A 23,392-nucleotide genomic window follows, 5' to 3' on the forward strand; every position below is an offset into this window, starting at 1 on the left:
CAATTTGAAATAACATTAATAGCTAACATTACTTAAGTATATACACTAGACATAATACACTTGAGTATACTAGACATAATTTCTTGAGTATATACACGAAACATAATAAACACTATGTGTCCCTAGATTCTCCAAAGTATAAGCTATTATTTCTGGAGTAACTATAATTCTTGAGGAAAATTCCACTGGTTCTGGGGATCCTTAAAACAACTACTAAGGAATGATGTCAGCAAGCTAGGGGGCTAGGACTTCCCAGTACTCATTCCAACAAAGAAACATCAGTCTGAACAACTATCCACGCATGAAAATACTCTAATAAGGAAACCAACTCTCTAGCCACAGCAACATGACTGGGAATCAGGAGCAAATTACTTTTTTGTAAAGGTTAAAAAATGTTGTATGTTATGACTGCTTATGAAGGACTATTTTAATAGTATGGGGAAAAATTGTCACGGGGTGGGAATTTGGGCAGGGGGGGTAGAGAAATCCCAGACTCTATGGAACTGCACCATATAATTCAAATTAAAAATAATAAATTACATTATCGAAAATGTTAATTTATTTAAAGAGTGAATGGGAGGCACAGAGAAGGTGGGGGAAGTAGGTGGGAGGAGGGATGGGTTACGTTCTTCGATCTGTACTGTGAAACACATGGCATTTTCTCACTTTATATAAATAAATGAACTTGTAAGAGTTTGGTACAGTTACAGTATATAAAATCAACACATAAAACTCAACAGCCTATGTATACAAGAAAAAAAAACAACTCCAAGGCTTGGAAAGAACTTGGAAGTACAGTATGATTCACATTAGCTGGAAAAAAATTTTAAATACCTTGGAATAAATTTAATCAAGGATGTAAGGGTTCGCTACCATGAAAATCACAATGTTAAACAGAAGACATCAAAACATGGAAAAACCTGCCATGTTCATAAACTGGTAGAATATCATCAAATTGTCCACTCAAACTACTCAAAATAATTTAGATTCAATGCGATCCCAATCAAAATACCTTTGATACATTTCTCAGATCTAGAAGAAATCTAGAAGAATTCTGAATAGCTAAAGCAACCTTAAACAACAAAACTGGAGGCATCACAATACCAGACTTCAAGATGTACTATAGAGCAGTAGCAATCAAAATACCCTGGTACTAACACAAAACAGATATGAAGATCAATGCAACAGAAGTCCCAGAAATGATCCCACATATCCATAGCCAACTAACTTTTGACAAGAGAATTGAAACCAATTAGGGAGAAAGCATAGCCTCTTCAACAACAGGTGCTAGGAAAACTGGATCTACATGTGTGGAAGCATAAAACGAGACCTTTACCTTACAACTTATACAAACACCAACTCTAAACGGATCAGGGATCTAGATATACTATCTGGTAACATCAAGTTACTAGGAGAAAATAGCAATGACATCCGTCAAGACATAGCAACAGACAAAGACTTATTAGAAAGGACCCCAGAAGCACAGGCAATGAAAAACAAGAATAAACAAATGGGATTACATCAAACTAGGAAGCTTCTGAACTGCAAAGGAAACTGTCAATAGAGTAAAAAGGCAGCCAACAGAATGAGAGAAAACAGTTGCCAACTATACAAGTGATAGAGGATTAATATCCAACTCAAGAAAGCAACAAAACAGTCTAGTTAAGAGCAAATGACATGAACAGGAGTTTCTCAGAGGATGAGATGCAAATGGAAAGCAGATCAGACATCACGAAAATGCAAATAAAAATCACACAATGAGGTTTCACCTCACCCCAGTTTAGAATGGCTATCAGAAATTTAGGAAACAATAAATGCTGGTAAGGATGTAGGGGAAAAGGTCCCCTAATCCACTGTTGGTGGGAATGTGAATTATAGTACAACCATTATGGAAGACAGTATGGAGACTCTTCCCACAACTGAAAATAGATTTACCATACAATGAAGTCATTCCATTCCTGATAATTCATCCAAATGAAATGAAATCAGCACATGAGAGTTATGTTTCTAGCAGCTCAATTCCAATAGCCAAGATGCAGAAACAACCACAATATCCATCAATGAATGACTGGGTAAAGAAAATGTGGCATATAAACACAATGGAATACAACTCAGCCATAAAAAATGAAATCTGTCTTCTGCAACTGAATGGATGCAACTGGAAACCTTTATGCCTAGCAAAATAAGTGAGTTCCCAAAAGCCAGAGTAAGTTTTCCCTAATCTGTGATAACTAAAAGTACAAAAATGTAATCTGTAAGTTTGAAAGTGACATTCTAGGATTTGATTACTGTTTACAGTTTCTAATTATATGCTTGAGGATTAGTATCTTTTTGTTTTGTTTCTATTATTTTGTTGTTATTCTTTTATATTTGTCAGGTGTTGATATCTTTACCTAATGGAGTGTGGAACCTATGATTGCCAAGAGAAATGAGAGTATGCTACTGTAAAAACTAGAAAAAAAAGAAAATTATAAAGGAGGAAGATAGGTAGGGAGTGCAGGCTGGATGTGGAGAGGAGGACAGAAAAGAAGTATCAGCAAGCTCTAGATCTGTATTATAAGCCAAATGTTATCTTAATATAAATAAATTATATTTCATATAGCTTTTTAAAAAGAGGGTGATGGGAGACAGGGCCAGGACAGGGTAGGTGAGCTGGGGGTTGTGACTTCACTACAGGATCTGTATTGTGAACTGTATGAAATCTGTTCACTTCACATAATTATTTTTTTAAAAGGGCGAACAGCAAAATTGGTGCTAATTCAAAGCCCATTTTTAAACATTGCAAAGTATTCCAAGGCTCACATTTGATTATGCTTGTGTGTGATCTTTTCAGAACTTACTAGTTTTAAAACAAACTAGGAAATCATGACTTGAGAAGAAATGCAAAGCTATTAAACTTCTTAGAGTTAGTCTCTTCCTAACCATATAAATCTCCCTTTGGCCCCTCCATTTGAACATAAACACAGATAGCTCAGTCTTTAAATCAAGTACCCAGGAGTGGATGGTTGGCTAAGAATCCTGGAATCCTATTTTAGAGTGCTGGAATCCTATTTTAGAGTGCTGGTTTAAGTCCTAGCTTTACTTCTGATGCAGCTTTCAGCTAATGTGCGCCCTGGGAAGGCGCAGCCTGAATTCCTGACTCCTGGCTTTGACCATTGTGGGCATCTGGGGCAGGAAGCAGCAGATGGGAAATATTTGTGCCTCTACTTTTCAAAGAAAATGAAAATTAAATAAACAAATAGGGCTGGCACTTGGTTCCGCAGATAAAGCTGCCGTCTCCAAAATCTGCATCCCATCACCTCCCAGGGTTTCACTTCCTATCCAGCTCCCTACTAACATCCTGAAAAAGCACTGTTATCTATGAAATCTTTCTTGTACTAATAAAAAGTAAATAAGTTATTAGAGAATACCAATGAGTTTTTGTTGGTGTATAGTGTGTCTATTATTAGATATTAAGAAATAAAAGTTTACATTTTTAACAATACATTCACTGCATATGTGTTTTTAAAGGAAAGTAAAACAACAAAAAAAGAAAATTAGCCTTGTTTTAAATTTTTACACATCTTCTCAAAACTTGGCTTAGCAGAGGATACTGGGGCTCCTTTTAAAAAGGTTTATAAAATTTGTGGGCTGGCACGGTGGGTAATCCAACATTTAATCTTTTTTTTCCACTTTAGTAATATTTTTTTCTGTATCTTAAGGGGAGAGACAAAGGAAGAAGCCCCACCCAGCTTCCCACCCATCCCAAGTCCCCAATGAGGGGCATGCTCTGAGGGTCCTGCTCAAGCAGCTTTGATGGTTCAACAGTTCTGAATTGCTGTCAATCTCGCCGTTCCAAGCTTGATGGCTGACATAGGCTCTTCATGGTTGGGGTTCTGAGATCAGTTCAGCTGGAGGGATCCCCCAATGATACTTCATCTGAGGTGATCCTAGACCTGATTCTTGTTTATGCTTGCCAGTACAGAGTCTGGTACAGTCTGGCACAGTCCGTTGCCCCAATCAGTTTATGCATATGCTGGTGGTTGCAATTGATGGGTCAGTTCTGTTTCCAGCCCTGTCTTCCACGCAAACCAATGGGTGTTGCAGTCCAGCCCGATCCTGCCCACTTTATACTCGGCCCTCACGCAAACCAGCGGGAGCTGCAACCTAGTTGGGGCGACTCCCTATAATCCCATGGGGCCGGCCCCCTACCCTGGTTCCCTTGCTTGCCAGTATGTACCGCAGACTTGTTCAGTCTATCCCACATCCCATTTAGCTCTCATACATGTCAATGGGCACTGAAGCCTAGTTCAACCCAACCGGCCCTACTACCCAGCCCACACATACATGCTGGTGGGTACCATTCTGTCTAGCAACCTCTGCCCCTGTCCTGGTTTTCATGCTCTCCAGTGGGAGTGGTAACCCAAGAGGGAGGTGCCCACTATTTCCCTTCTGGGCCACTCCCACTCCCGGATTATGCACTCTCCAGGTGGTTCTTCAGTTTAGCTTGATAGAATTAGCCCCCAGTGCCAGCCTCTGCCAGCTGATGCTGTGGCAAAGCCCAGCCAACCCTCACCCACTCTGATTTATGCTTGCACCAGTAGGAACAGTCAGTCCAGCTTGGCTTATCCCTGATTTAGCTCACATGAGGCCCACAGGTGTTGTAGCCCTGCCTGGACTGGTCTGCCCCCATCCAAGCTCATGTTTTCCAGTGGGAGTGGCGGTACAGTTGAGGAGCACTTCACATTCCCCCTACTGGCTTTGTCCCCTCCCTCCCTGGCTCTCACATGTGCTGGTTGGGCGCTATGGCCCAGTCTGGTACGGCCCACCTCACCTTGGCATTTGCCAGTGGATGTTGTAGCTTTGCCCGGCCCAGCCTACCCACAATTCCAGCTGATGCTGGTGAGGGTTACAGCCTAGTCCAGCCCAGCAGGCATCCAACCCAGCCATAGTGTGTACTGGTATTTGTTGCGACTAAACCTAGCCCAAACCACACTCTGTTCTGGTGCTCAGATTCACCTTGGGTGATGTGAGCTGCTTCAGCCCAAACAGGCTAATCTTCTGCCTTGTGATGCCAGCATCCCATATACCTTGCGTGTTCTAGCCATCATTTGATGCTCCCAGGATTCACAAAAATAGGAAACTAGGAAAGGAACTGGAGCTGGGCAGTAGATAAAACTCAGGCACTCCAGTATGGGACATGGACAGCCCAACTGGCAATTAAATCACTAGGCCAAACCCCTATCTGTCCTTCAATAATCCTATGAATTTATTTTTATTTAAGAGGTATATTTTTTACGAATAGTAAAGGACAGAGAGAGGTCTTCCATGCACTGGTTCACTGTCCACATAACTGCAATGATCAGAACTGAGCTGACCTGAAGCCAGCAGTCAGGAACCTCCTCCGAGCCTCCAACATGGGTGTATAGTCCCAAGGCCTCAGGTCACTCTCCACTGTCCTCCCAGGACACAAACAGGGAGCTGGATTGAAGGTGGAGCAGCCAGAACACAAACTAGCACCCATATGGGATACTGGCGCATACAGGCAAAGGATTAGCTTTATATGCCACAACACTGGCCCCCTATTTCAGTAACTTTTAAGGGTACTTAGGACTCTTGAATCCAAAAGTGTAAGAACTACTGATCTAAATCATAATTCAGTTCTTCACCATTGGAATCTACTAAAGCAAGGCTAATGTCTTAGAATTGCTTTAAAAGTTTCAGCAGTTCTAAATTTACTCTGTCAAAATTTAACTACATCCTTCAACATCACTGGCATCTATTTTCCCAGCCTCATTTTACCTTATTCCTATTTCTTAAAATTGCTGTTCCCCAAACTTCCCATATCTACTTAAGTTCCATATATGTTTCACATAGCCACCCATATCCATGTCCTCCATCTTGCTAAGTACAGATCTAGCTTTAGAATCCCATATTGTTATCCAATCATTTTTTCCTACCCAGACATTTCCCTATCTTCATATATACCCATACTCTAGCCTGTTCACTGTCTCCCACTTTCTCCCAGTGTATCCATTCTATCTTTTTTGAACATTTACTTTTTTATTAGAGTCACAGAAAGAGGAGGAAAGCGAGAGCTTCCATCTGTTGGTTTACTCCCTAAATGGCTGGAATGGCCAGAGTTGGGCCAGGTCAAATACAAGTATTTCATCCTGGTCTCCCTTAAGGATGCAGGAGTTAGATTGGAAGTGGAATAACTGAACCATGAACTGGTAGCCACATGGGATGCCAACACCACAGGCAGTGGTTTCACCCATTACTCCATGACACCAGCCCAACTCATTCCATTTTATCAAGGAGTCAGTCAAAAGTCAACTCTATAATTCATCAACTAATTTGTTATGATCTGTCCCTCGCTTCTAGAAATTTTCATGTTATCTCTGAGTTTTATATTTCTAATTCATTTAATTACTTGTAGATTTATCCAAACAAAATAAAAATATTCAGAAATATTTTTGCTTGTGAACATAGTATACCCCAAAGCATTTAGTAATGTCATCTTCTAACTATCTGGGATGATTTGGAAAATTAGTTCCAGTTAACACAATATGCTAATATAGTCATATACTAAAACTGACAGAAGTATAACGCCATCAAATGAACTTAAAATACTATCACTTGTCATTTTTTCCATGATTCATGATCTTTTAATGCTATAAGGTTATTGCCATAAAAATCAACTATTAGGCAAGACTAAAAACGTGTCCCAGAATACAAACTGCCTCACAAAGGCTCAGTATCCTTTACTGAAATGCATGGAACTAGAGGTGTTTCAGGTTCAGGACTTCAAAAAATTTATTTATTTGAAAGGCAAGAGTTATAGAGGAAGCCCAGGGATACACAGAACGGCCTTTTAACTGCTGATTCACTCCCCAAATGGCTACAATGGCCAGGGCACAGCCAGCAATCAGGAGTTTTACCTGGGTCTCTCACATGAATAAAGAAGCCTACAGTCTTGAGCCCTCTTACACTTCTTTCCCAGGCCCATCAGGGAGCTAGATTGGGAATGGGGCAGCTGGAATTCAAAGCCCATATGGTATGGGTACCAGGTGGCTTACTTACACCATGATGCCCTAACACCAGCCCTTTGGACTGTTTGTTATACAAGCTTTATTTTTATCTGAAAGGCAGCTATATAGAGTGTGAAAGCAAGAGCGAAGGAGAGGGAAAGGGAATGGAGAGGAAGATCTTGCATCCACTGTTTCACTTTCTAAATGGACACAACAACCAGAGCTAAGCCAGTTCAAAGCTTGGAGCTTTTTCAGGGTCTCCCACATGTGTGTAGAGGCCCAAGGACTTGGGCCATCTTCCGCTGCTTTACCAGACACATTAGCAGGGAGCTGAATTGGAAGTGGAGCAGCTGGGGCACTACAGACAGAGGCTTAATCTTCTATACCACGGCACTGGTCTCTTGGATTTTTTAATGTTTGCAGGTACATAATGAAGTACTTTGTGAATAGGATCCAAGTCTAAACTTGGACTTCATTTTTCATGTACAACTTCTAAACATACCCTGAAAGTAACTTTACACATTATTTTTTTAGTATACTTATGCCCAACATAAGCACAGCTGTGGGGTTTTCTACTTGAACACCATTCAGCACTCAAAAAGTTTCGGACCTGGTGGGTAGTTTGGAGTTTGAGTTTTAGATTTTCAGGTTAGGGATGCTCAATCTGTACCTCCTTGTATGTGCATGATCTCAACTGGCAGAAAGCTAGATGCATATGACAACCATCAATATCTGAATTACATACATTAATTTTGTCAATTAAGCTGTGTCTCAAACCAACAGAAAGGAATCTATTTTCTAAATGTTCCACTGATTTAAATTACAGGTCAAGGGAGGACTACTGTAAATGTAATCCAAATAATAAACTAATAATATTTATAATCCAAATAAACTATCTTTTGAGATAAAAGAACCACACCTAAAATAACTGCAACATAACTGATAATTTGACTAGCTGAATGGCAAGAATTGGCAAATATAGAGAAAAGGGGCTGGTGTTGTGGCACAGAGGATTAAGCCACTAGCTGTCATGCCACCATCCCCTAGCAAAGGGCTGGTTCCAAGTTCTGCCTGCTTCCGATCCAGCTTCCTGCCATGGCCTGGGAAAGCAGAAGATGGCCCAAGTACAGGGTGTCTGCCACCCACATAGAAAATCCAGATGGCTTTCAAAGCTCCTGGCCTTGGCCTGGCCCAGCCCTGGCTGTTGAGACCATTTGAGAGTAAACAAGAGAATGGAATATCTCTTTCTGTCCTTCCTCTGTCACTGTCTTTGAAATAAATACAAAACAAACATTTTTTTAAACAGCAAAATAGTATATTGAAAAGAACTATTAGATTTCATGCATATCTTGAATGAATGAGGTCAAGGATGCTGTGAAGAACCATGAACTTGGGCTAGAATGCAACCATCCAAGATTAGACAAGAAAATTTAGGAAATCCAGTAGCAAGGAAGAAAAAGTATTCAAGAGAATAGAAAGTAACTGAACCCTGCTGCTATGTCCTAAACCAATGACTTTATAAGCTAAGGTTTTGAATAAAAGCCCAGACTGAAAATTTCAACAGAAAATGGAAAATCACAGTAAGTGACACTCTGGACTTAAAAAGATAAGACTTCTAGAGGAAAAATGAAAAAAATAAGCAAAACTAAGAATTCTAGGACCTAATAAAACTTCTCTCTAAAGCCTATAATAATCACATTTCATAATGAAAGCATTCCCTTTACCAAGAAAGAACCAGAGAAGGATGCCTGCCATCAACTACTATTTGTGCTATCCTGGTAGCAGCTAGTCAGTTCAGAAATGCACAGAAGCCATCAAAGATGTAAGAATCCTGTACACAGCAACTTCAAACTAAGGAACTTCTAAGGTCCTCTGATCATCTCCTCACAGACACGCCTGTCTGAATAGCCAGTCACACCAAACCCCTCTGCCGCAGAGACACCACATGCCTGGTTTTAAAGCACAGCAAGAAAAGATGCACTTAAAAAGGCAGGAAGGAAAGAGTTGTCCACCTCCTGTCTTAACAGGAAGCAGCATCAAGTGGCAGAAACATTCCCCTAGAAGGGAATATAGGCCATGCCTCAGTTCCAGGCCAAGAACCAAGCCTTCCACAGTGAAGCCTAGTGCCAGGCAGAGCCACCAACTGAGCCTCGGAAACTAGGCTAGCCAGGCGGCCGAGGGACTGCCTCCTTCATCCCGCCAGTAATCTTGGGCAGCACAGTGCCAAGAAAGCTCTAGACAATGACCTTTCTATAGGAGTATTGATTATCCAATCACTTGGAAAGAGTTCAACGTCATCTGGCAAAATAAACAGAAATTTCCATGATCTAGAAGTTCTATCCCTATGTATCTCTCTGCCAGAAATGCACTCATGTACACCAAGAGACCAGTCACAGAATCTCTGATGCTTCTCTGATGGAAGAGATCAGCAAGTCCAAGAACATTAACAGATCACACACTGCGCTATCTACCTGCAGACGGGTATTTGTCAGCCATGAGAATAAGCAAACCACAGCTACGCAAAGCAGTATGAGCAAATCTCATAAGCACAGCCATAATGCTGAGTGAAGGAAGCTTGACAAAATAATTCATACTGCACAATTTGTTTTAAAGCAGTTTAAAATTTTAACAAACTACACTGCATTTGATCCAATGTGTCACTAAAAAGGAGCAGTGGCAAAGAGAAGACATCAGAGGCAGAACCAGCAATATTGTCTTTCTTGGCCCGAGAAATGGCTGCCTTGCTCCATTCTCGTCATTACAGTAATTCAGCATGCTATTCTATGCGGTTTCCCATAAGTCTGTTCTTTTTCATGTCAAAATGATTCAAGAAACAAAATGGCTTACCCTGAGACTAGCATCTGCCCATCATGGGAAAAAGCACAGGCAAGAACGGGAGCACAATGCCCACTGAGTGTACTTTTATGTTTTAGCTCAAAACCTGCAAATAACAAGGAGAGAGAAACCTGTAACCTGACAATTTCAATCTACATTTAAACCAACATGACTTCACTTATTTACTCAATAATCCGAGTGGTTGCAGGACACATCAATTGCCAACCTCCACACTGTTCAGGTGTCTAAACACACAAGGAAGGGAGCAAAATGCAGTGTGTTCAGTGGTTGTCAATCCTCAGTAACAGATGGAAGAAACACCATGTTTAGAGGAAATAATTTTTTCCTAAAAAAAGAAATAATTTCAAACAGAACCACAATTTTAAGAGCTGACAAAAAGATAATTGCACAAAACTAAAATCTCAAATGCTTTAACTTTTAAAAATCTGACATTGGCAGAACACTGTCTTGTTCTGTAAATGAAAAATCATCAATAGTAATCCACACGTCCTGTAATTCCAATATATCTTCAAAATATTCCTATGAAGTATAACATTAATTTCTTAGGCTGGCTAGAATTACTGAAAATAAATGCAATAACTATTTTAAAGGTAAATAAGAGGAATTCAATACATACTGGCAATAACATATAAAATAATTACTACAAACTAAGCCTGGGGGAAGGCAAGGAAACATGTAAACATGTCAGCACAAAACAAAATCCGTTCTGAAGTGGCTCCTAATGAAGACAGCCAGCATTAAAAACAACAAAAATCTCATCAGAGCAGGCAAAAGTCTCAAGTTCAGAACAACAACTACAACAAATTGATCTGAAAGTACAGATATGAACATTACAGCCACTGTGCTAAGTGCCAGAAAGACAGGAAAAAAAACTTCAAAGGACTTATCATTCTAATAACGAAACAAAGGAGAAATATTAAGCTGTAAACAAAACAAAGACAAAAAAATTTGCAACATGCCTAAAGGAATAGAACATATTCTCAAATATTTGACCCAAGTGACTAGCTATTCCGCCACACAAACAAGAAAGTAAAAATATAAGGTGTAAAGAAAAGAAACACCTTATAAAAAGGCTAAATATAAATTGAACATTTACAACCTATTATGTAATTTTTTTTTAAAAAGTGTGAAAATATTTTGCAAAGACAAGACATTCTTTTGAACCATGAGTCAAAACAGCTACACATGTGCCTGTAATTACTGTTGCTTAGCAGGAAAAGCAGAAGGAAGAGCTGTTTCATTTTGCTACCTTCTAATGTCTCATGATTCTTAGTGTTTTGTGTGTATTAAGAACTAGACAGCAAGGGCTCAAATGTTATGGCATAGCAGGTAAAACTGGCATCTGTGATGCCTGCATCCCATCTGGGCACTGTTTCATGTCCTGGCTGCTTCATTTCTGATCCAGCCCCCTGCTAATGGCCTAGGAAAAGCAGCAGAGGATGGCCAGTGTTTGAGCTCCTGCCACCCATGTGGGAGACCCTCATGGAGTCTGTGGCTCCTGGCTTTGGCCTGCCCACCCCTGGCCATTGTAACCCTCTAGGGGAGTGAACCAGCAGATGGACAATATCTGTATGTCTCACTTTAACTCTTTCAAATAGCTTTTTAAAGAATTACCTGTTTTTACTTGAAAAGCAGGTTTTTTAAAAAAGATTTATTTTATTGGAAAGGCAGATATATAGAGAGAAGCAAATATAGAGAAAGATCCTCTGTCCACTGGTTCGCTCCCCAACTAGCTGCAATGGCACGGATGGAGCTGATCTGAAGCCAGGAACCAGGAGCTTCTTCCAGGTCTCCCACGCAGGTGCAAGGGTCCCAAGGCTGTGGACCATCCTCCACTGCTTTCCCAGGCCACAAGCAGGGAGCTGGATAGAAAGTGGAGCAGCGTGGACAAGAACTGGCGCTCATATGGGATTCTGGGCGTGCACGTCAAGGATTCAGCTACTAGACTATCGTGCTGGGCTCTGAAAAGCAGATTTTACAGAGAGAGCAGGATCTTCCATTCACTGGTTTACTCCCCAGATGGCTGCAAAACAGCTGGAGCTGAGCTGATACGAACCTGGGAGCCAAGACTTTCTTCCCAGGGTCCTAAGGTCTTGGTTCAACCTTTGCTGCCTTTCCCATGTCATAACCAGGGAGCTGGATTAAAAAAAGGCCCAAGAACAAAGATGATGAGGAAACAGAAGGGAACTTAGAAACAAAATAACAAAAACCTAATAGCCTTGATGTTTTAAGAAGATCTAAGCTTCATTGTAAAGGGCCTTATGGAAAGGAGAGGAGGAAGAGCTTTTAACAATTGGCAATATGACGTTGAGATAAGAAATTTAAAAGAACGTTAGAAAAAAGCTGAGAATTTTCCCATAAAGCAGAAAGAAATCTGCAAAAGAAACCTAGGGAGAAAGTAAGAATCATTCAAGAGGTCTGCCCACTCAAGTGACATTGAGTCAAGAAAAGCAGGGAGGAGAGATAGGAAACCACTAAGTCAACCACAGAAGGGTACACATCTCAAAAGGAAGAACAAGGCTTCCTGAGAGGGCCACCTGTGGGAAGGTGCCGAGAACGGAGCAAAGACCCCACCACCCATCAAAAACTAAGTCAATCAGCACAAAGACAGTGGCACACATCATGTTTACCAAAACTGAAAGTCAACATGTCAGCTAAAAACACATCAACTGCAAAGTGGTTCAGGGGAAGGGCAAGGCGTATGTGTGGTGTGACAGGGTAAGGCAGAATCAACAGTGAGCATCACATTTTTTATTCATGTGTATGAATTACTTTGATTAGAAGTTTCTGAAAATGTTTTCACAATCATTTTCAGATACCCAGAGTATAGTACACAAAAAGACTAAAAACAAAGTTTCTCTAGATCAAATAATTTCAGAGAGGTATTAATTGAACACATACCTAAGATATGCGTAGAAACGACCCAAATTTTGACTTGGCAGTCCTGACCACATGATGCCAGACGAAAAAACTGAGGGCACTGTTCTCCACCTAAAAATGTAAGTTTATGTTAAAACAAATAATTGATAAAATACACAAACACAAAAACTTTCAATTTCTTACAGTGAGTTCCATTAATGCAATTCACTCAATGTCCTCCAGAAACATGAATTAACCTACCGCATCTAAACACTGGTTAACGACTTATTTACCTTCTACTAAGAATAAAATTTAAAGCTGCAAGGCCTAATTTGAGCTACTAGATGAGGGTATCTTCCAAAGCAAACTTAGGGTTTGTAGGGCTAGCACTGATGAGAAAAATTAGGAAGAGTCAGTCACGATCCAATTTAATTTTTGTAATACATATCGATTTCTTAAAGTTCAGTCTACAATTTACATAGAGCAATAATGGGAACTTTTCTTCTATTTGTTTTGAGACATATGCAGGAATTACCCAAAATAACATCAGATAAACCCATTTGGTGGGAAGCAGTATTGTAATTAAGAGAAAGCAATCATACTTGGTTCCCTAAAATCCACTCAGCAGTTTATGATATTTAGGTAATTTCAGTGTATTATTACAAATCTAGTAGATTAACTTCTTAAATACTTCGCAGTAAACACTGATATCACCTTGATGTTACATGCATCACACCCTATAACAGGATGCTGCTGCACCACAAGAACACAGCACACATCTAAAGGAAAGTAACCAAGAAACCTCCTTTCCATCTGAAGATTACTGTTTGCTTCACAAATACTTAGCAGATTAACCTAAACTTGGGTAGGTCAATTTTCTCCTATGAGCTCTGTCTTGTAGAGAGCATGTATACTTTATTAACATACACGACATTCACATCCATTTCACTGGAAGGCTGAGATAGGCTCCTGATTTCAATAGCATCTCGGTTTTATAGCAGTTTCAGCCACAATGTAACTTTTTCCAGACATTTTGATGAACTTAGGTCAGTCGTTCCAGTGATCACTCTTCTTATTCATTTATTTTTTAATATGAACTGCAGGAGGACAGTGAGCTCCCAACTGCCTGGTTCACCCTGGCAATGTCCACAATGGCTGAGTCCTAAGTCCAGAGCCAGTTCAGTCTGGATCTCCCCTGAGAACCATCACTGTTGCACCCAAGAGGAGCTGGAAGGAAGCTGGAGTTGGGATGCTAACCTAAGGATTCCCACACTGATCAAGGGCACAGGTGCCTTGCCAGGCAGACTCAACTTTCACTCTACTAAGTCTTTGTAGGGCTAAATGCTCAACAAAAAAAGCTAAGAACAATATGTGTATTAAATTTGGTCAGGAAAGCCATCTTTTTAATTGTGTTGACTACAAAGTTCTTAATTAATTCTGAAGTTTCAGTAATTAGAATTCAGCTAGAACAAGGAAAATTTACAGTTTAAAATGTACTGTTTGACAACTAAATATTAGAAATCTACTTTGCCCAGGAAAACTAAAGTTGTAACACAGTTGAATCCCAGCTTTCTTTATCTTTTAAAAGCCAGAGTTCATTTATCTTCAGAGGCAAACAAGAATATACTTGAACAAAATATGTCATCATATTCCCAGACATAACATCAAATCAAACAGTAACAAATTAAAGATGTATGTACTTGGGCTCGGTACAATGGCTCAACTGGCTAATATTCCCCCCTTCCAAGGGCTGGGATCACCTATGAGCACTGGTACATGTTCAGGTTGTCCCTGTATCACTTACATCAAGCTGCCAGCTTATGGCCTGGGAAAGCAGTGGAGAATGGCCCAAGACCTTGAGCCCCTGAGCCATGTGAGAGACCTGGAGAAGGCTCCTGGCTTCGGATTGGCTCTACTCTAGCCACTGCAGTCATTTCGGGGTGAACCAGCAGATGGAACATATTTCTGTCTTTCCTTCTCTCTGAAAATCTGCCTTTCCAATAAAAATAATCTTTTGAAAAATAAAATGTAGTTCCATCTTTTAAGTAGGTGCTATACTTCAAGAACTGCTTTAAAAAAAAAAAATCCAGCACTGTAGAGCAGCATGTTAAGCAATGTTTGTGATATTGGTGTCACTTTATCAGAGTGCCACTTTGAGTCCCCAAACTGCTCCACTTCCAATCCAGTTCCTTACAATGCATCTATAGCAGTGGAAGATGGAGACCTGTAGGAGTCTCCATCCATGTAGGAGACCTGGATGGAATCCCAGGCTCCTGGTTTCACCTGACCCAGCACTGTTCACTGTGTACACCTGGGGAGTGAACCACGAGTTGGAAGATTTCTCTATCTCACCCTATCACTCTATTTTTTGAACAGAGAAACCTTTAAATAAGATAAAACATTAAACAATATCCAGACAACTAAATATATACTTCTACAATGTGATACTTCTGTAAGTACTGCCCTAAACACACAACTGTCAAATGAAAGAGGATATAAAGAATTTTGCGCTTTCAATGCATAACAAATTTTTCTTAGGTTTTAGTAGAAGAGAAACAGACTAAGAATTGGAGAGGAGTCATTCTCAACATCAAACCTTTATTCCTACATTATGTCTGCACTGGAAACTTAACATAATTCTGAAACCTTGTGCCTTTTTCTTCCAGCCCATTGTTGTGAACTCTGTGTCTCACAATTTGCAATTTTCATTAAACATTTCCTATTTTGAATTTATAAAAAGACTGTATGAAAAACATGTACTTCAATTCTGCTGAAATGGACATCTGATGTAAAACACAACATGAGGCTGGAAATGAAATAAGTTTAGTGCAGTGGGATAAAGCTTATCTGAAGAGATTTTTCAGAGAAAAAGAGTAAGCAAGATGAAAGATAATAGGGGCATATTAGAAAAAGAAACAGTCAAAGAATCAAAGTTGGCAAAAGAGAATGCATGAAAGCAAGAATGATGTGAGATGAGGGTAAAATAAACTTACAGACTTTGCTTTCAGGATTTGGCCTTTTATCTAAGTTAACCACACTGAACCAGTCACTGACGGACCTGAGCTCAGGAGATGCCAAGGTGATCCTGTCCGTCTGCAGCCTGGACCAGTGCTGCCTGCTAACAGAAGGACTGAGACACATACCTACCCAACACCTGCAATGTGTCTGATTCAAAGAGATATAGTTCTAATATGCATAACAGATTTCAAAGGTTTATACAAAAAAGGGTGAAACATCTCATTAATAACTTTGATTAGTCTTAATTATCAAGGTATTACTGGGTAAAAATGCATTCAAATTAATTTCATCCAGAAATTTTAATTTACCTATGCATTATATTGCTAGAGAGAGCAACAGCTTGGTGGCAAAACTGCAGGGGTCAAAGGTAGAACTTCCATCCTAACACAGAAAATGAAAATGAAATAAAAAGAGGTAACTTTCCAATTGTGTTTAAACCCAGGCATCTAAATTGAGGCATTTTTTAAAAAAGATAATTATATTGTTAAACAACTTTTAGAAGATTAAATTAGTAAACAAAATAGAGCTTCTGCTTCAAATTTTTTAAATTTCACATTCAATTTTAGTGTCAATATAGGGAGGGCATTTTAAAGATTATAACGAAAGCAATAAGGTTAAGTTTTCTAAACTGCTGTATTCAAAAATTCCAAATCTGTTATATCAAATTATCCTCTGTATATTCTAAAGGTGATTTTCCCATTTAATATTTCTTCATAGTTTTAGTTTAATCAAGATAGAGAGGGCTGATCCTTTCAAAGGAATGAACAGAAAGTCCCTTTCACTAACGATGAAATGAAAATGAATGAAAGAATAAAAAGTCACATGCAAATTACAAACAGGAAACTCTTGTACTAAAAAGAGTAAAATACGAACCAGAAACTGGCTGTGAAGAAAAATCGCAGCAGGTAACTCCAAGATCATGTGCTTTTTCACTATGCAGGCATCTCATTTTATCATCCCACACTGTTAAGTCTCCACACGAGGAGCCAGTGACAAAGAGGCTTCCATTAGGAGAAAACGCACACGCCACCAAGGAGCCATCCTTAACACTGCCACATCTGAAAGGAAAGCAGGAAAGGATCTTCATTGCAGAACAGCTTTCTCTATCACAGTGGCGAACCACAGCCTGATAGCAGAAAAGGAATATAAAGGGCTACCACAGAACCTCAGAAAGGGCAGCTGACATGCATTAGGTACCACTTACACGTGATTAACTAACAAAGATGCTTCCCAAAAGTAAAGGAAGACCACCTAACATGCTTAAGCCTAAATTACAGGGCTCCAAACTAAAGTTTTCCAGGTCTATATTTTGCATATGGCAACTCAATATAAAAACACTAAAATTTATAAAACTTTCAATACAGTGAGTTAGATGTAGTATTGCAGGTTCAGCTGTCACTGGCAACACCTGTGTCCCGTGTCAAAGTCCCAGCTGGAGTCCCAGCTTAGCAGCTTCCCCATAACACATTCCGGGAGCCAGAGGATGATGGCTCAAGGGGCAGCACCCCTGGCACCCACGTGGGAGGCCCAGATGGTTCCCGGACCTTGGTTTCAGCCTGGCCCAGCCTTTGCTGTTGCAGAAATTTGGGAAGGAAACTAGTCGTTGAAAAATATCTGTCATTCTGCCTTTCAAATTCATAAAAATATATTAAAAACACTTTTAAAAATTACAAAATCAACTATAGCTATAGAAAGAACAATACGAAACTTTTTACTGAAAAACATGTTATTAACATCGAATGTGCTTTGAACTGCTATATTAAAATCACTCAGATACAACAGTCAATGCCTTTCATTTTAAATATGTTATGAAAAAGAAAATGTTCTTCAGAAGGGCAAGCATTTGGCCTCACAGCTAAGATCCCACAACAGAGGTCAACACAGTGGCATAATAGTCTTGAGTCCAGTTCAAGTCTGGGCTGCTGCACTTTGAATCCAGCACCCTGCTCATGGCCTAGGAAGCAACAGATGGCTGAAGCCCTTGGGACCCTGCACCCACAAGGGAGAGCCAGAGCACCTGGCTTCAGACTGGCTCAGCTCCAGCCACTGAGAACATTTGGAGAGTAAACCAGTGGATGGAAGACTTCTTTTTCTCCTTCTCTATGTATAATTGGCCTTCAAATAAATATACAGATTTTAAAAATTAGGCCTCACACTAGAGTGCCTTAATTAGAGTCCCATGTCTCTTCCAGATTCTAACCCATTCTAAGAGGCAGGATGTGATAGTTCCAGTAATTGGGCTCCTACACATGGGAGAGCTGGTTTAACTTTAGGTTTCTAATTGAAGCCTGGCTTAGCCCCTGGCTACTGGGAGTGTGCAGAGTGAACCAACACTGTCTCTCAACACAAACAGTAACACACACACACACGCTTGCTCACGTTCTCTCTCTTCCCTCTAAAGACCTTAAACATGTATCTGGCTAGAGCTGAGTGGGCTGGATCTGTGCTCGTGTGTGATTTCAAAAGGGATGGGCACAGGGAGGCTGTTTTAACTAGCAGCAATTTAAAAACGAACTGCTTTTCTTGCCACTCAACACTTAAAACAGTTAAAATAATAAATTTCATGTTTCATAAAGTTTACCACAATATAAGTAAAACATAAATGGTTATGATTTTAAGGTTGGTAAGGTGGAGTACAACATTACCAGAATAAGTAAATCCATTTAGTCATTTCCCAAAAGAGCCTTTCAGGTGGGTTTTTAAAGCAATCAGTAACACACCACCCCAGTAGGCACAAAGTTGGCTCCTCTGGGCTTGGGCTGCACCAGCAAGTATCCTCATCTGGGAAACAACTACCTCGCTTCACCGATCCACACCCATCACAACTTCATTACCTCATTAATACAGAAATGATAACCATTACTCTCCTGCTAAGAACACCTGAGCCATGAGTGAGACAAAGCCTAAAGTTACTAAAGCTTATTCAAAAAAGTTCTTGCTTTGCCAATTCTTATAAACAAAAAAGCCTAACAAGATTAGTTAGCTCTAAAAAACTGAAAATTTAAAGCACCTGTTTCTTTCTCAACAACAGATTTAAGTATTTTCTCCTGTGCTTTGTGAAAACCGCCTGCTTCCAACCGTCATGCAAACACTTTGTGTTGCTCTGCCTTCCTCTCTAGATTCCATCTTATTTTGCAGGTTATATTATAAATGCAAAACAGGATTTCAGTATTACTCCTACCTATATAACTTGTATGACTGTGTATTCCACAAAGCTACCGTTCCATCAGCTGCTCCCGAGGCCAGGCAGGTGGAGTCTGGCGAGAAGCGGCACACGCGCACGGGGCTCCCGCCAGGCTGCTCCATCACTGCCAACGTCTGTCCGGTTTGAACGTTCCAGAGGACAGTGGTGCCATCTGTTGAACAGGAAGCCAAGACATGCCCTGAAGGGGAGAAGCAGCAGCAGTGCACCGTGTAGGAGTGGAGCTTCAAGGGCGAGTGCGGCAGTTCTGTGAAGTCCCATAAGGAGTACAGGCGGATGGTTTTGTCCAGGGAGCACGTGGCCAAGAGGGAAGAGGAGAAGGCACAGCAGTTGACATCATCACCGTGATCGGTCAATGTGTGAATGAGTTTCACCATATTCCTTACTTGATGTAAAATTGCCTGCAATTTAAAAACAGATCAAGGTTACTTCATCTGTAACTTAAGGGATCAATGGAATGTAAATCCTTACCAAAAAAAAGGCCAAACCAATGCAAGATCCTATAGTGATATTTTTAAAGAATAACCTGCTGTTTGGAATAGGGACAATTCAGAGAAACAAACATTTATAAAATGATACAACCTCTGATGAAGACCACAGTCACCACTGTGATAATCATGCAACACCTGAGAAATAATCTTGTTAACTGATGCTGAATTTTCAAAACCTTGGAAATTTATTTCACCTTTGCAGTACTTTCCATAACAAATTCATTCTCAACACTGCCTTGTTCTAGATCCACTGTACTCAAACCCCTTTTTTTCCTTAAAGATTCATTTATTTTTATTGGAAAGTTAGATATACATAGAGGAGAAGAGACAGAGAGGAAGATCTGAGCCAATCCGAAGCCAGGAGCCAGGAGCTTCCTCCAAGTCTCCCATACCTTGCAGGGTCCCAAGCTTTGGGCCGTCCTCAACTGCTTTCCCAGGCCACAAGCGGGGAGCTGGATGGGAAGCGAAGCGGCCGGGATTAAAACCAGCACTCATACGGGATGCCACAACGTTGAAAGTGAGAACTTTAGCTGCTGGGCTACCGCACTGGGCCCAAGGCTTTTTCCCTCTTAAAACTATCTCAGCTGTTCCTTCCATAGGGTGGAGCCAAGGCTATTTCTTCTACTTTTAAGATGCACTTGCAGGATTCACTCCTTACAATTCTCAAATTTAAGAGGCAGTGTTGAAAGCCATCTTGTCACTGTCACCCAACAAAGTGATACCTAAGATTGAGGTTAGGAATTACCCCTGAAGCAATCCAGGAATCCAAAATGAAAAAGTGGCAAAATGGACTTGTCCCCCAAGAATACATTTACATACAAACCAAATACAAACTCCTCCCTGAGGCCAAGAAAGTCCAGTACTTCTTGCCTGTCTACTCTGAGCCCTAGGATTGCTCCTCTCTCCCTCTCGGGGCCCATCTCATGCAGCGGCTCTCCAAGCCAGCACTGACGCCCCACTTCCTTCTCAGTCCAGCTAGCACTACCACGACAGGACATTTCTCATGCACTTGCCTCCTATGTTCAAATAAAGCCTGAAAAACAAACAAAAACGCCGTCTTCATTACTACACTGACAGCAGAATCAGGTGGTGCTTTCTCAACTCCCAAATCCCAACTGCGCAAGTGCACACAGCTAATTTTTCCAAACAAACTTCGGCTTCCTCCCTTGGGGCGCGCAGCTCGCTCTGCACCAGGAGCCACCAAGCCCTTAATGAGAAAAACATCTGTCCAAGAAAAACTTCTCCAGCCAACCCAGACCGCCTCCGTCCGCTAAACCCCGCGGGTACAACAGGCCAAGCAGCCGGTGACCGCGCACGCCTCCCCTCCCACCCACAGCAAACGCTCAGTGCGTCAAGCACCCCAAAACACCAGAGCCTCGGTCCACCCGCACCGGAACCACTACCACACTTCCCTGACTCTGAGACCTGAGGCCGAGGGGCGGCCGCCGACGCCGGGCACTCACCCGCCGCGCCTCGGGCGGAGCCGACGCCGCAAGCCTCCGCCGCCCGCCTCGAAGCCCTCCAGAGGCCGCCTTAGAACCGGATTCGGGGAAAAATGGAGCCTTCAAACGCCGCGAACGAGGAGGCGCTGCCGGTCGGAGGCCTTGGCGCGTCCCCACGCGCTCCCGCCGCCCCGGGGCCGCGCCTCCCTCAGCCCGCCGGGGCCGCCCTCACGTGCGGCCGGGTCACGTGAGGCGCAGGTGAGGCGGGGGCAGCCGGCCCCGCCCAGACCCCGAAGCGGAAGGAACGGGCCCCGCCCACACAGGCGAGCTCGCCGGGCGCAGCCGGCCCCGCCCAGACCCCGAAGCGGAAGGAGCGGCCCTCGCCCACAACGGGCCCCGCCCGCACGGGCCCCCGCCCACACGGGGCGAACTCGCCGGACTGCACTTCTCCCTGGCAGGGTGGGAGGGTTATGCGAAATCAAGCTGTATGAATTACTGGAGTTCCTGGTGGACCTTTTCTCTGTGTTGGGAAAGCTGGTGTTTCAAGGGATAGTAAATGGCTGAAATGTAGAGTTTTGTTTTGTCCTGCTTGGAGAGGGACCAAAAATTCACTCCCCGAATGCCCACGGCCTCTCTGCAGGGCCAGACCACGGCCAGCAGGCTCCTCCCAGGTCTCAGGGGCCCCAGCAACGTTGGCCGTTTCTGTTGCAGCTCAGGGTCTGCACTAAGGGGGAGCTGTGTCTCCCTGCAACCCGGAGACTACAATATGGGATGCAGGTAGCCAAGTGCTGGCTTAGCCACTGCGCACAACACCCAAGTTAAAAAATGATTTTTTAGGGCCCGGCGGCGTGGCCTAGCGGCTAAAGTCCTCACCTTGAACGCCCCGGGATCCCATATAGGCGCCGGTTCTAATCCCGGCAGCTCCACTTCTCATCCAGCTCCCTGCTTGTGGCCTGGGAAAGCAGTCGAGGACGGCCCAAGGCACTGGGACCCTGCACCCGCGTGGGAGACCTGGAAGAGGTTCCTGGTCCCGGCATCCGATTGGCGCGCACCGGCCCGTTGCGGCTCACTTGGGGAGTGAAACATCGGATGGAAGATCTTCCTCTCTGTCTCTCCTCCTCTGTGTATATCCGGCTTTCCAATAATAATAAAATCTTTAAAAAAAATGATTTTTAAAAAAAATTTAAAGATTTCAAAGAGTAACGAAGCGAAGAGAGAAGGGAGGTGTTCATCTACTGGTTGACATCTCAAAAGGCGGCAGCAGCCAGGGCTGGGTCAGGTGGCAGCCAGAATCCTGGAGGGTCTCCCACGTGGATGCACTTGGGGCTTCTTCCACTGCCTTCCCGACTCCATTAGCAGGGAAATGTATTTGGAGAGGGGGACATTGTATCAACTGTCATCATCCCAGTTTAGTTTCGTTTTTTTTTTTAACATTTATTTTTATTGGAAAAGCCTGATGTTCAGGGAGGAGGAGACAGACAGGAAGATCTTCCACCCGGCGATTCACTCCCCAAGTGACTGCAACAGCCGGTGCTGTGCGGGTCCAGAGACAGGAGACTTTTCCAGGTCTCCCACGCGGGTGCAGCGTCCCAAGGCTTTAGGCCGTCCTCGACTGCTTTCCCAGGCCACAAGCAGGGAGCTGGATGGGAAATGGAGCTGCCGGGATTAGAACCGGCGTCCATGTGGGATACTGATGTGTTCAATGCGAGAACTTAATGCGCTAGGCCACAGCATCGGTCCCAGTTTAGAGTTTTAAAATCGGCTTCCTCTGTCCTAGGGGTTTCTCAGCCTGCACTATTTGGGGGCTCCTTTTCCTACGTTGGCATTTTCCCTGTCTCTGACTCAGCCATCACCTGCAGGCTGGATTTTCTCACAGCTCTCCTTCCAGGGCAGCCTGCTGCAGCCTAGGGGTTCCGGGTCCCAGGGTCCTCGCTGCCCCTTGAGTATCCCAGGTCTTGTGAACACGCAGAGCACTCCTCCAGGCTTTTGGAGGATTTCAGAGACTCTGGTGGAGCGGTCGCCTCTGTGGTGGGCTGTGCAGTGGGCCTGAGAGTCCCTTTGGGGATGAAGAAGTTATGCAGACAAACGTTCCCCAGCGTGTTATAACTCAGTAACTAAATGCACTACATGCTGTAGGACCAGGTTCAGCTGGGGAAAAAAAGACAGCTTTTATTTCTAATCCACACACATTTTGAGTTTTCCTTTAATGATGAAATGTTAAAAGCTGATCTGCCTTGGGAAACCAAAGTTAAGCATTTGAAGAGTAATAACCTAAAACGTTTACAGTTAAGCGAGAAGTTTAAATTGTAGGGAATGATTTGTGATGAAAAAGACTGAGGGAAGAGGGGAGATCAAAATCATGACTGTGGGAAGTTCTTGTGATTTTTAAATTAGCCCACAGAATGTATAAAGGTTAAGAGCTAAATTCCTATCAAAGTACTGCCACATAGGGGTTTTCCAAAATGAGGACTGGTTTGAAGATCGATTAATGGGGCTGGTACAATGGCTCAATTA

At 42.3% G+C, this 23,392-nt stretch overlaps 1 protein-coding gene across 2 annotated transcripts in view; it reads right to left on the reverse strand.

Annotated features, from left to right (window-relative positions):
- WDSUB1 (WD repeat, sterile alpha motif and U-box domain containing 1) overlaps positions 1-20,981 on the reverse strand; it is a 50,042-nt gene extending 29,061 nt beyond the window's left edge. For both annotated transcript variants that reach the window (XM_058664545.1, XM_004577140.3), the window contains exons 1-5: positions 20,900-20,981; positions 18,925-19,346; positions 16,617-16,801; positions 12,768-12,857; positions 9,858-9,951 (exon numbers count right to left, since the gene is read on the reverse strand). In XM_058664545.1, coding sequence (XP_058520528.1) covers positions 9,858-9,951; positions 12,768-12,857; positions 16,617-16,801; positions 18,925-19,322 — 767 coding nt within the window. In that variant the 5' untranslated portion in view covers positions 19,323-19,346; positions 20,900-20,981. The remainder of the gene's footprint in view (positions 1-9,857; positions 9,952-12,767; positions 12,858-16,616; positions 16,802-18,924; positions 19,347-20,899) is intronic.
- Positions 20,982-23,392: the final 2,411 nt, after the last annotated feature.

Source organism: Ochotona princeps, chromosome 5 (assembly GCF_030435755.1).
Source record: "Ochotona princeps isolate mOchPri1 chromosome 5, mOchPri1.hap1, whole genome shotgun sequence".
NCBI lineage: Eukaryota > Metazoa > Chordata > Mammalia > Lagomorpha > Ochotonidae > Ochotona > Ochotona princeps.